The sequence below is a fragment of the Vitis riparia genome, chromosome 7 (genome assembly GCF_004353265.1).
Source record: "Vitis riparia cultivar Riparia Gloire de Montpellier isolate 1030 chromosome 7, EGFV_Vit.rip_1.0, whole genome shotgun sequence".
Lineage (NCBI taxonomy): Eukaryota > Viridiplantae > Streptophyta > Magnoliopsida > Vitales > Vitaceae > Vitis > Vitis riparia.
The window spans coordinates 3516024-3528711 of record NC_048437.1 but is presented as its reverse complement, the minus strand read 5'-3'; the positions used below and the strand labels follow the sequence as shown (position 1 = coordinate 3528711).

At 36.9% G+C, this 12688-nt stretch overlaps 2 protein-coding genes across 2 annotated transcripts; one reads left to right on the top strand and one right to left on the bottom strand.

Annotated features, from left to right (window-relative positions):
• Positions 1-7616, top strand: LOC117918913 (transcription factor TGA1-like). The gene is made up of 9 exons (XM_034835886.1): positions 1-117; positions 1834-1997; positions 2097-2171; positions 2984-3043; positions 3127-3204; positions 3301-3364; positions 4523-4794; positions 6008-6235; positions 6984-7616. Exons 2-9 carry the CDS (start codon positions 1839-1841, stop codon positions 7134-7136), a joined length of 1089 nt encoding a protein of 362 aa, XP_034691777.1. The 5' UTR covers positions 1-117; positions 1834-1838; the 3' UTR covers positions 7137-7616.
• Positions 7617-8348: 732 nt separating this feature from the next.
• LOC117919030 (alanine--glyoxylate aminotransferase 2 homolog 1, mitochondrial) lies at positions 8349-12688 on the bottom strand. The gene is made up of 9 exons (XM_034836054.1): positions 12444-12688; positions 11537-11767; positions 10884-11054; positions 10190-10333; positions 9905-10084; positions 9482-9707; positions 8997-9110; positions 8830-8916; positions 8349-8641 (listed from the first exon to the last, which is right to left on the bottom strand). Exons 1-9 carry the CDS (start codon positions 12663-12665, stop codon positions 8598-8600), a joined length of 1419 nt encoding a protein of 472 aa, XP_034691945.1. The 5' UTR covers positions 12666-12688; the 3' UTR covers positions 8349-8597.

The window sequence follows — 12688 nt, the reverse complement described above, 5'->3', positions numbered from 1 at the left end:
ATTCGATTCTTGAATGGCTCTTAGGGTTTCGGAACTGTCTCGAGGAGTTTCCCTGAGGTTTTGGTGTGTTTGGACTGCAGGAAACTTCGCGGGAAAGTTCTTCAACTGAGTTTGGAGGTTCGATTTGTTTTTTCTCTTAGTGTTTTTCTTGACTTGGAGGTCTGTTTGATTGCCGAGAAGGCTGATGGAAAGGAATAGATTTCGAAGTTTCACGGTTTTGTTTCTTCTTTTTATTTTTATTTTTGCTCCCTACTGTTTAGTTCCTTACAAAACAAAAACGTCGGTTAACTTAGCGTAATGGTGTAAGGCTTAATTGAGCTGATTAACATTGAAAACTAAGAGTTTTTATTTATTTATTTATGTGTTTGTTTTTCTTTGATTTTCCTCTGGTTTCTTGGCAGCCAAACGGGCTTTTTCTGGTTGTTGCTTGTTTGGAAGTGATTGAATTTATGTTTTGTTTATCGGCATCTGGAAGAATGATTTGATGATGAGAGTAACTGGAGCAAGTTAACTTAGGCAGTGATGAGCTTCGGTTTTTGATTGTTTTTTATTCATTTTGCGAATTGTTTTTCTCTTCCAACCTCAAAGTCGCTTACTTTGATTTATGGAGAAAGCCATTCCACGAAAGTCTTTTGCTTCAGGGGAAATGAGTTTGTTTCCTCTGTTTCTTGGCTTTTCGAAATTTTGAATTTGTGGTCTGCCGCAGAGCTAAGGCTTATTGTTCTGTTGATGCTTGCCGTGGGTGAACCGAAAAGCTTATAAGTAGTTGAATTCTATGATTTCGAAAGGATCCTATATGGTTCATAGATCCTTCTTCTTCTACTTCTTCTTCTTTGAGGTGATGGTATTTTGCTCTTTTAAGTATTGTTTGATCTTCTCAAGGTGGTGCCTTTGGAAGAATCTTGTTGCCAAGCGGGGACTTCAATTTGCATAGTAGTCTAGGTTGAAGAAGGTTTTCTTGTTTATTGAACTCTCCTCAATCCTGAAATGGTGCTTTTTTTTTTTCTTTTTTTTTTGGGCTACGGGAGTTTCGAAAGTTTTTTAAAGTATTTGAGGAAGTTGTACTTACTAATACTCCATATAACTCGACAGCAATATAAGGTTTGAGGTATGATCGAGCTTTCAATCAAAGAATGAGAAAATGGTTTCTTCTATAAACATCAAAACAAGGATGTGATGAATAAAATAATTTTGCATCAAAGTCTAAAAAGTAGCAATATGCTCCTCCATCTCCTTCCTTATTTTTTTCCGGGTATAATCTATATGGATTCCAACCCGGGGTTTAAAAATTACTTTTTATTACTATGAATCTGATTAAGGCACAGGTCCAGGTGTGTTTTTTATTCCTTCAAATCCGGGCAACGACAATCCTTGTTACTGGATTGTTACTTGGGCCATTTCCATCCTTGGTTCACTTTTGGTCTTTTGCATCCCAATAAAAGCTATTTGCTTTATGGTGATTTGATTCTTGATAGAAATTTTCTATTGTTTAATTTTGATTTAAAGTCATTCTAAGTTCTGAATCAAACCATGTCAGTAGTTGCTTCTCTAATTGGTTTAAAATGTTGGCCTCACTGGATATGTCAAAATTTCAAGAAATGACATGGTGTTGTGCTTTAGTTGTATTAGTTTAAATTTCACTACTTGTTCTTCTTCTTATTCCATGTGTCTCGATTCGTTTTCATTCTTACTATTAGGTGATCATCTCTGTGCTGCAAGTTCTGATGTGCCTCTTATGTTGATTTAACTCCAGCTTCCCATCTTCATTTTTTGATAACCATGATGAAGTGATCTTGCTGCTTACTCATTGAGTTGCTTCCATTGTGAGTCCAGAGAGCATGAACTCTTCATCCACCCACTTTGTCACCTCGAGAAGGATTGGCATATACGAGCCACTCCACCAGATTAGCACGTGGGGAGAAAGCTTCAAAACTAATGGTTGTCCAAATACATCAGCATCCACAATCGCAGAGTTGGAAGCCAAACTAGACAATCAGGTGAAAATTATTTAGGTTTTGTCTGCTTTTTTTCTTGTAGTTGACTCCATTTTCTTCCAATTACCATGCAAAACTCAGCTTTATGATGAAATTTTTTAGTCAGAGGACACTTCACATGGAACACCTGGACCTTCTGAAAAGTATGACCAAGAAGCTACTAAGCCTGTTGATAAGGTAAAGAAACTGGGTCACTGGGTATTGATTTCTCTTCTCTTTAAATGATACTAATTTTTGTTCTGTCATCCTTTTATTTAGATTTGGGTAGCCAATATTTCTTCTTGAAATTTGAAGAAGGCATAGTATTTTATTAGCATGTATAAGAATGATCAAGACATTCTTACACATATTTGGGATTTGGAAAAAAGAGTATGTTCTCAGAGATAAGGTGAAGTTAGTAGCAAGCCGTCCTTGAGGCCCTGCTTAAGGTGGCCATGGTTTGGTTTGGGGATAGGGGACATTCCAGGTTTGACTCCACCTATCAAAATGATTATCTTCATATATATATATATATATATATATATATATAAAGAAGTTAGTTGCAAGCCATCAAAAACCTGGTCTTAATTTCATTATTTGGTCATGCCCATGGACAAATGTTGTGGGATAGTGCATGCATTAAGCATGCCTGTAACAATGCCATCGCTTGTAGTAAGATTAGCATAGAAAAGAAACTCTAGCTGTTTAAAAGTGTGGGGGAGAACAAGTTTGTATTAGAGCTTCACATTGGTAATGTTTATGCTAGTGGTATTGCGCTTGAATCTTTACAAACAGCATACAATTTTATATTTGTAGGTCAATTTAAGTTATGCACTGATGCTTAAAATTCAGAAGTTTGACCAAAAAGTTTGTCACACTTCCTTTTTCCATTTTGAGTATTTTTACCAAAAATATGCCCCCCATGCTTTCTAGTTCTCTTCGACTTTTGATGTTTCCTTCAATGTCAATGTATAGGACCTTGGTTTACTCCTTTACATATTAATCTACAGGTACAAAGACGTCTTGCACAAAACCGTGAGGCTGCTCGTAAAAGCCGTCTGAGGAAAAAGGTAGGGGAGTAAAAATTGCAACAGATGACATGAAACATAGTTTGTTATTATTACGGAACTCTGATTAGAGTTTTGTGTTGTAGGCCTATGTTCAGGAGTTAGAATCTAGTAGGGTGAAACTGATGCAATTAGAGCAAGAACTCGAGCGTGCTAGACAACAGGTCTGGGAACTATGGGTTTTCCAGTGTTTTATATTTCTATTTTCTTTTTCCAAAAAGGACAAAAAAGTCTAATCGAGCAATGAATGCAAACTGCAGGGATTGTATCTAGGTGCTGGGTTAGATGCTGGTCATCTAGGGTTCTCTGGAGCTGTAAACTCAGGTTTGTTAGTTAATATTCTGGCAGTCATCATCATTAATTTTGATCTCTGTACTCCCAGATGTTGCTGAGACTAGTTAATATTGCTTCTGTGACACTGGTGGGTTTGGTAGTTGACAAATATGGGAAAGCATGCTATGGGGTCCAAGAAGAGGACTTTAACTTGATAATTTCTTATTCTATCCTAAGGATATAAGATAAATACAGCATAGTTGATTTCAGTGTTTTGAGTTTCATTTGAGCTGACTATTTTTCCATTGCTAGCCTATAGTGATAAATATTTACTAAATCCCATAACCATAATTAGGTTAATTAGAGATTTTTGTTTAATATCAATTTCTATTTTAAGAAGTCATTTTTATTAAGAAAGAAATAAATGCTAGTACAAAGACAAATTCTTAAAACTAGAGGGGTAAAAGAACTAACCAAAAACACAAGGAAAGTTTGCACCATCTTGAAGAACATGCTTGAACATCAATCTGTTGACAATTTGTTTCTGAAAATAGGATTTACCTTTTCTCCCATTTGGTAGGCTTTTTTGATTCTTATTAGAGAACAATAGAACAGGAAACGGCAAAAACAATTGTGGTAGTTGTCAGAAGTTTGTAATCATGGTAGTGGTTGTTCATAAGTTCCTTAAGTTTCTAATATAAATAATCTCTGAGTATCATCTTATAACTCACTCAAACATGAAATTTTTTTCTAAATACAACATCCACAAGGTGATGGTTGCTGATTCTGCACTTTAATCCTGTGGCACAAAAATCGCATATTGCTGTTGATGTCTTAGAAACATATGCAGATTCTAATAGTAGTATTCTTAAAGCTAAACCTACTAGTCTCAATCATTACTTATTGGATACACTTCCTATTTTCTGTTCAAAGTTTGATTTCTTGAAACAATACATGAACTTCTTTCCTATCCTACCAATACGCTTGTCATCGTGCATATATTAACTATAGAATCGGAAAGCTTTCCTTTGATAAGCATCATATAATTCATTTTGAGTTTCTGCAGTATAATTCTTAGATGTGCAACTGCAAAATATGATATTAGTGTTTTTATTTTTTGTGTTACCTTTTTGCTTCTTGTATTCTGTCCATTCTTTATTCTTTTGCATTCTCGTGTCCTGCAATTAGCCCACACTAAGAATTCTGCAGGAATTGCTGCATTTGAGATGGAGTATGGTCATTGGGTAGAAGAACAAAGTAGTCAGATCTGTGAGCTGAGAACTGCTTTGCATGCTCATATAAGTGATGTAGAGCTCCGGATACTGGTGGAGACTGCCATGAACCACTATTTCAATCTTTTCCGCATGAAAGCTACTGCTGCAAAGGCTGACGTGTTCTACATGATGTCTGGCATGTGGAAAACATCAGCTGAACGATTTTTCTTATGGATTGGAGGGTTTCGCCCTTCTGAGCTTCTAAAGGTGTTGTATGCTTCATTTCAAACAATTTAAAGTTGTGTGTGTGTGTTTTTTGTGCATAGGCTGTCAACAGTTCAACTTGGTGAAGATTCAATTGGATCCAAGTCTAATTTCAATTACATATTCCTTGACTCCCAGTCCTTACCAACACTGATAGGATCCTAAACAATTTGACCTGAGTCTCTCCTACACATAGAATTACAAAATTATCCTGACATACAGAACCAACTTAAAAATTCCAAGCTGTTTTCATTCATTACCCTTCATTTCCATTTGTTCTTATATAAATTTCTGTATTCTCTACAAGCACTTTATACCTGATGATAAACATAATCTAGCTAGCAACTAATTGTCTATGATATACAGAACATGTCAACATGTTACCTACTTGCTCCATTGCCTGTGCCAATATCAATTAATTACTGACAAACACCTCCACTGTATTTTCTTATGTGATGCTGCAAAATAGGCTTCTAGTGGAATTGCTGTAAAATCATTTCTTTCTATCCTATTAAAAGATAATTCACCATCATTCTTTCATGAACATATAGTGCATATATATTGATAAACTCATCTGCATTACTTGTCTCTTAGAGTCTAATTTTGGGGCATTTTTGCCCCTCCGGTATGCATTAGATCAGAACCATAAAGCTGGTTTAAACTTACATTTGGGGGTTAACTAGAAGCAAGTTTGTATATTTGTGCTTTAATACTTTTCTTAGATACAGCTGGTTTTTCTAGATTTTGTGTTCTTGGCTGAGGGTGAAGGGAGGTTGGGTGTGGTAAGTTGTGATTCAAAAGATCAGGAACCAGGATGACGACTAACTGCTACACATAGCATTGTTACTATTTCTTCTTCATTTGAAATATGGTTTGGAATGATTGAACGCCTCATGATTAGACATTTGCGTCAATAAATGGTTTTTTTTTTTTTGGCACCATGAGGGCAATAAAAAACTATCTTTTGACTTGAAGGACTAAATACTTGGTGCATCCTATTATTATCTTTTTCCTTAATGACCACCCTTGGTATTGACACCATTGAGAATTTTTCCTCAATAGCATTTTATTTAAAAAAAAACACAATGGGAATACCAATTGTGTTTGGGTTTATTTGAAATAACTTTCTTGGTCATATTTCCAAATGAATTTTTGGTCTAAGTTCCTTTAAACCTATCATGAGATGATGCTATTTTCATAATTATGTTGATTACAGGTTCTTGTTCCACAGCTGGACCCGTTAACAGACCAACAAATTTTGGATGTTTGTAACCTTCGACAATCTTGTCAACAAGCCGAAGATGCTCTTACACAAGGAATGGAGAAACTCCAACAAATTCTGGCTGAGGCTGTTGCAGCTGGTCAACTGGGTGAAGGAAGCTACATCCCCCAACTGGCTACTGCTCTGGAGAAATTGGAAGCTGTGGTGAGCTTCGTGAATCAGGTAATAGAATTTATGTGGAGTTGATCACTATAGTTGCAAGATCATATATTTAGCTCGTTTCTTAAGATCCTCATAAGAATGGAAAAGCCAATTTTCATGACAAGTTTCCATCAAGGAACCAAGTGGAGCAAATTTCTCTTTTTCCTTCACACCCTGATTCTCCTCCCTGTTTAAACTGGTGAATCATTCATTTGTTAACTTTTCAAAGATTGAGCACCTTAGATTCCTTGAGATGCACCTAAAAAGATGGGGATTGAGGAGTAAAAAATAGGGTAAAAGTCTGTAAGTGCAGGATAAGAACTTAATCCATAAGCTAGGTTCATTAACCCTGTCTTTGTGGTCAACGATAGTTGGTAGCCCAAAGAGAATTGGAATTAGCTCTATGAAACCCTAGAGGATTACAAATATATTATCATTCGAAATTACTTACTTCTATCTAGGAAAATCAAGTTCAGATGCTAGACCTGTTGGTGCAAACTTTTCTCTGTTTAAAACCTCTTTTTCAAATAAGAAGGTTCTGTAGTAAATTGCCAATGTATTAGTGTCGATTAGTGAGAACTCCTGTGTTCCACAAACTAATCACTTCAACATCTGTACGCACCAGTAATATTTTAACATGGTGCAGTTCAGGCTATCAAGAGGTGGATTCTTTGCTTTCTGTTTCTGTAAATATGTTCCTTCAGCACTCAGATTATTGTAGGAAGTTATACCTTGAGTTTCTAAGTATACATGCTTTGTCTCTGAACAGGCGGACCATCTTCGTCAGGAAACTCTGCAGCAGATGGTACGCATCCTAACAATCCGTCAAGCAGCTCGGGGCCTGCTTGCCCTGGGGGAGTACTTCCAGCGTCTTCGAGCCTTGAGTTCACTCTGGGCTACCCGTCCTCGTGAGCCTGCCTAGTCTTTAGTGGGAATTTCCACACAGTCAAAACCTCAATGAGTTGGTCATCAGCATAAGTCATTCAGCAGGCTGCCTGTGGTTAATGTTTGTCACAAGCATATATATAGACATCATCCAAGCTGCTGACATTTTTCAAGCAGCCCCCAAAAATTGAGAATTTGTAAATATGAACAGCCATTTTATCATGAGGCAATAAGTAATTTTCGGTGGCTGCTTGTATATTGTATTGTTTCACAAGGTAATTTAGTTGAATAGGCTTCATGTTTGGGGGGATGGATGGAGCCTGTCATATGAACTTTCAGGTGTTTCTGTGTATTTCAGTGTTTATAGTATGATGGTTGTGTATTTTGCTATGAAATGCCTTGGAAATGAAGGGATATCTATACGGGAACAACCCAGTGCCAATAAAATCTTCATTGGATCATGGTTGGATGGAGATGTCCATGGGTGTTTTCCTTCTTCCAAGTTCAGGTTTCTCTCTGTTTTTCTAATACTTCAGAGTGTAAAGCTATGGTGCCAGGTTTCCCTAATCTTCTAAAGTGAACATTAAAGCAACTTCGGAAAATTCCTTTGAGCTTGTTTGGTAATGTTTTTGAAAACAGATAAAAATAAAACAACTTTTAACAACAATTTCGGAGATGCCGTGGCCAACGATGGTAATATGTTCTAAACGTTAGGAACCGGAGAAGTTTGAGGAAAAGTTCAAAAAAATAAAATAAATAAATAGCTCCTTTTCACATGTAAAAGAAACCAACATTGAACAAGGAGGAAACTACATTTTCAATTGCAAAGAGTGTTAGAAGGTTCTTCTTGTGGATTAATTCCCTGATTTCCCGTCATAGGGAGCACTCTTCTGAGCCCCAAGATTCATCGAAGGATGAGATCTTGCCTATGCAGTAGGATTCAAAGGAAAGTTATCCGAACAGTGAGACCCTATAAGATTACTATTTCTTTCTTTTTGAAACATCAAAGAGGTGTTTGAAGCATATTTTCAGGCAGGGTCTACATCGATAGGTAGAGGGTGGTCTACGATCAAGTTGGTTGGAATGAGAAGAGTGTTCGTAAATCAGGTTGATTGTAAATCAGAATGCTCGTAGATCAAATTGGTTGGAAGGTTACCAATCACAAATATGCAAAACCGAAAGGACTGAACCATGCACTCTTAGTAATCATTGTAGGCACCCCATAGGCCATATTTGTGAGCAACAAAAATTTAGACGAAATGAAAATGGGCCAGATCTAGATAACATATAAACCTCCAGGAGATCAATAAATTTATTCAGAATTCATAACTTCAACTTATTTCTATCCATCTAAATTGGACACAAAAGGAGCTACCGTTTCTATTTGGCATTGTGCTTAAGGGTCTGGATACATGGTGTTCTTGAAATTTGACACTTGGTAGGGTTAGGTGCCAAAGGGCTTGAAGACTTCACCTCCAGCTCTTGGAAGATTTGATCCTCACAATTTTGATATGCTGTAATCCAAAGCATCAACAAGGAAATCTGCACATACAGAAACTAGTAAATTTTTGTAATGGAAAATGAAGGTATGACTGTAGATTCCACAGAGGGAAAAACACAGGGTTTTTTCTTTGATTTTGGAATCTTTCATAGTTATTTTATGGTTGTTGATTGAAATCAAGAGGGGTTTGATTTGATTCTTCAAATGCAGTGAAAGATGAAAAGAGTACCAGCATCATCTTTGGTGAAACACATAGGTGGCTTTATTCTGAAGACATTTCCATGTAGTCCTCCCTTTCCGATAAGAATACCGATCTCTACAGTTAAAAATTAATAAATAAGTAGTGTGTTGGTAAATTACAATTAATTTTTTCTTAATCATGGTGGAGTTGCATACCTCGAAGATTCTCAAACAAAACTGCAGTTTCTGCTTTGGCAGGGGTCTTCTCTTTTCTGTCAGTCACAAGTTCCACCCCCACCATTAGACCCCTTCCTCTTACGTCTCCGATAACTGAGAAACAAGGTTTAATAGATATAAGAACACCATGAAAATGACTGGCCATAATGCTCAATTCAGAGAAAGGAAGAAGCAGAATCAAAGGTTTGAACTTGAAGGAAGAATCATAGTTAAAAGTCTGAATTTTAGTTAAACCTTTTTTTCTGGTAGGGAAAGGTCACTGATTAATCAGTTAGTGGTTTAAGAAAATTTATGAACCATTATCAGCAGTAAGATTTGGCATCCATTAGTCCTAGGAGATTTTCAATCAGTGAGGTGCTGTCTGCCTGTAACCAGTCGATACTTAAAACTTAAAACTATGGACAAGAATCCAGAAAGGGAAAATGGAAATTTCTTCGGGGATCACTAGTTCAAGAAAAACTTACTGTCATGTTTCTGCTGAAGAGCTCTCAAACGGTCAATCAAGTGCGAACCAACATCAGCACAATGCTCTTGACGCTTCTCCTTGTCCAGAACTCTGAGCACTGCAAGTCCACCAGCAGAACATACAGGGTTCCCACCAAAAGTGTTAAATTGAATTTTCTGAGCCATTACATCTGCTATTTCTGGTGTTGTCACCACTGCTCCTAATGGTAAACCATTGCCAATGCCCTGATAAATGTTATTTCTGAAATTCAGTGGAATGGTTGAGCAATATTTTACAAGACATGAAATAATAAACTGAAATGAAAGTTGTAATGCACCTAGAAAACAAGTTACCAAGAAAGAAATCAAATACAGAATTTTACTATCAATGCCACCCAGGATGGGTAAAAACCATAAAAGACTATAAGGATGACTAGAGAAACCTTTGCCATAGTAACTATATCAGGTATGACGCCCTGTGTCTCAAAACCCCAGTAATGGCTTCCTGTGCGACCAAAGCCAGTTTGCACTTCGTCAGCAATACAAACACCCCCAGCCTTGCGGACAATGTCATAAACCAGTTTCAAGTATCCAGGGGCTAATTCCACTGCTCCTCCCACTCCCTAAAGTTTTCCAAAATGAGAATTTTGAAATGGAATCCATAATGTTCCAATCATGTAGTAAGAAACAATGTATTTACACCTCAATAAAGAGTAATTAACACGAACCTGAATGGTTTCAGAAATAAAACCAGCAACTTTTCCTGAGGTACCATAGTCAATGTGATCCTTTAGATCTCTGGCATAAGAACTGGCATCAGAACCAAAGATCCCACGATATGGATCTGGATTAACAACATGATGAATTTCGCCCTGCAAAGTTCCATTATAATATAGGGAAGACAAGTCAGCATGGTTGACATGTTTTATTTGTATAATAAAAGAGAAGTTTATGATGATAATATAAATAGTACAGAATGAAAATCAGCAACATGTTTGTTCAGTGGTGGTTATGTGCAGTGGGGTGGGTGGCTCACACACAAGGGGATTTGAACCCTTTCTCAAATGGATTATATATGAGCTCCTTTATGACCATTTCTATATAATAACTTCTTTTTTGCGCGCACCACCCCCCAACCCTCAACTCATTTCTTGGCTCCGTCACTGTGTTTGTTTGTATCTCAATGTTCTCATTTTAGAACTGTGGTAAAGAAATCCTCTTCTTGACTTTTTGAGTAGATTTTTGTCACTTGTTTTTTGCATTTCTAGAGTTTAGATTCCTTGAGTAAATGTTGTGCCTCTTCATCAACAATTAAATTGGCAGCAAATTTTGTGTCTACTTGAAACACATAATATAGTGGAAATGTCAGCCAAAAGAAGTGAACAAGCATGAATCATTTGCACCACTAGTGGTCAAACAAACCTCTGGTATTGAGTACTTCCACGTGTTCAGAGCAGTGAGTCCAATTGTACCAGAACTTCCACCATGATATGCATTTCTTAAGGAAATCATACCAAGATTACCACTATAGAGTCGTGCCATCAGCATTGCTAATTCATTCGCTTCTGATCCAGAGTTCACAAAATACACAACCTGCATTTTGACAATGAGTTAAAGTCACCAGATATCCTCATGGAAAGTTTTGCCAGAGATTTATATTCAACAAACCAGGAATTTTTCGATGTCATCCCATAATGCAGTAGTCTCCAGATAGATTCAAGAAATGAGTCAAGAACAGCAAAGCATTGGAGAGTAATTAATTTGAATAATAAATCTAAAATAAGGTTCACCTAAGGGCTAGTGGTAAAGAAAGAGTGTCTTCACTTCACAACCATATTTTCTAATCTAATTATAGTAGTGCTTTATATCATCAGCATCACTTTCAAACATCTCAAAGTTAGGGGCTCAAATTATTTGCACACTACCTCTTTTCCAACATCTCAAAGTTAAGGGCTCAAATTATTTGCACACTGCCTCCCATAAGTATCACAACTTGGGAGCACCTATTATATGAGGAACTAGAATCCAGAGAATGGACCTTTCTTTCCTATCAAAAAAGAATTTAGAGAATGGACCTTTAGGTTTCCAGGCATTTTTGATGCTAATGCCTCTGCAAAATCTGCTATTGCATGGTGCAGGTATATGGTTGTAGCATGTTGGAGTAGCTTACTTTGCTCTATAATAGCATTCAAAATCTCGGGATGGCAATGCCCACATGACACAGTAACTATTCCAGCAAAGGCGTCAAGATAGCGCTTGCCATTCTCATCAAACAAATACTGCATCTTCCCTTCAACAACATTGACCTGTGTACATAATGAAAAGTTAGAACATGTATGCAATGTTGGGATGATATTTATTAGGTGTACTGCGTACATCAAGTCTGTTCATATATTAGTTTATGATAGAAATTGCTAGAGAAAATCTGAGGAAAAATATTATAGCTACTGATATGGACAATTCTAGAGATCTCCTCGGTTTGCCTAATAATGCTCCATTGAAAATGAGGGAGTTTGCGGCAAAAACTAGAAAATTGGCTAATAATTTTGATTCCTTGAAATTTTATTAATTAGTATAAGACATAAATAAAGCAGCCAATTTATTCTTCCGGGACTTTCTCGAAGAGGCAATGGTCATGCTCACAGTTTCTGGTTCTACATTTTTCTTAGCTTTTAAATTAAAACAAAAGAAAAAAACAAAAACAAAAACAAAAACCAAAACAACAACAACAAAGAAAGGGAAAAATCGGTTCAATGTATCCAACTCACAGCTAAGCTTTTTCCAACCAGATAATTGATATCTCGCTCACATTTACCAACAAATCAGAAATGAAAACTTCACATCCCAAATCACTATAACACCAAAAATCAACGCTTTTATGGCCAAAAATCATCCCTTCAAAATAGAATATAGCCATAAACCTAACAATCCAAATACAAACAGAAAATCAAAGCACAGATATCTAAAAAGGAAAGTACTCACAGGCTTCTGATAGTAGTAGAAGAGGGAGGAGCCAAGAAATTTCTTGCGCTTCTGAAGAACTTCATCGGCCAATGGACCAGTGTAAGGCTTCGGCTGGTAATCGAAGGCTGGCAGCACCGGGGGAGCGCTGACGGCGCCGCCGCTGAGCCATCGACGACGAAGATGAAGATCCGATTTGGATCTTTTCAAGGCTGTGCTGATGAGAGCTCTGCGAAAAGCCATGAAGAGAGTGTGCAGTTCTTTTT

What these genes read in the sequence shown, in the direction of transcription:
- LOC117918913 (XM_034835886.1), top strand. Translation starts at nt 1,839, where the DNA reads ATGAACTCTTCATCCACCCACTTTGTCACCTCGAGAAGGATTGGCATA. An exon ending in CTACTAAGCCTGTTGATAAG is followed by an intron (nt 2,172 to 2,983) that starts GTAAAGAAACTG and finishes ATTAATCTACAG; the next exon opens with GTACAAAGACGTCTTGCACA. An exon ending in AAAGCCGTCTGAGGAAAAAG is followed by an intron (nt 3,044 to 3,126) that starts GTAGGGGAGTAA and finishes TTTGTGTTGTAG; the next exon opens with GCCTATGTTCAGGAGTTAGA.
- LOC117919030 (XM_034836054.1), bottom strand. Translation starts at nt 12,665, where the DNA reads ATGGCTTTTCGCAGAGCTCTCATCAGCACAGCCTTGAAAAGATCCAAA. An exon ending in TCTACTACTATCAGAAGCCT is followed by an intron (nt 11,768 to 12,443) that starts GTGAGTACTTTC and finishes TTATGTACACAG; the next exon opens with GTCAATGTTGTTGAAGGGAA. An exon ending in TTATTTCTGAAACCATTCAG is followed by an intron (nt 10,085 to 10,189) that starts GTTCGTGTTAAT and finishes GGAAAACTTTAG; the next exon opens with GGAGTGGGAGGAGCAGTGGA.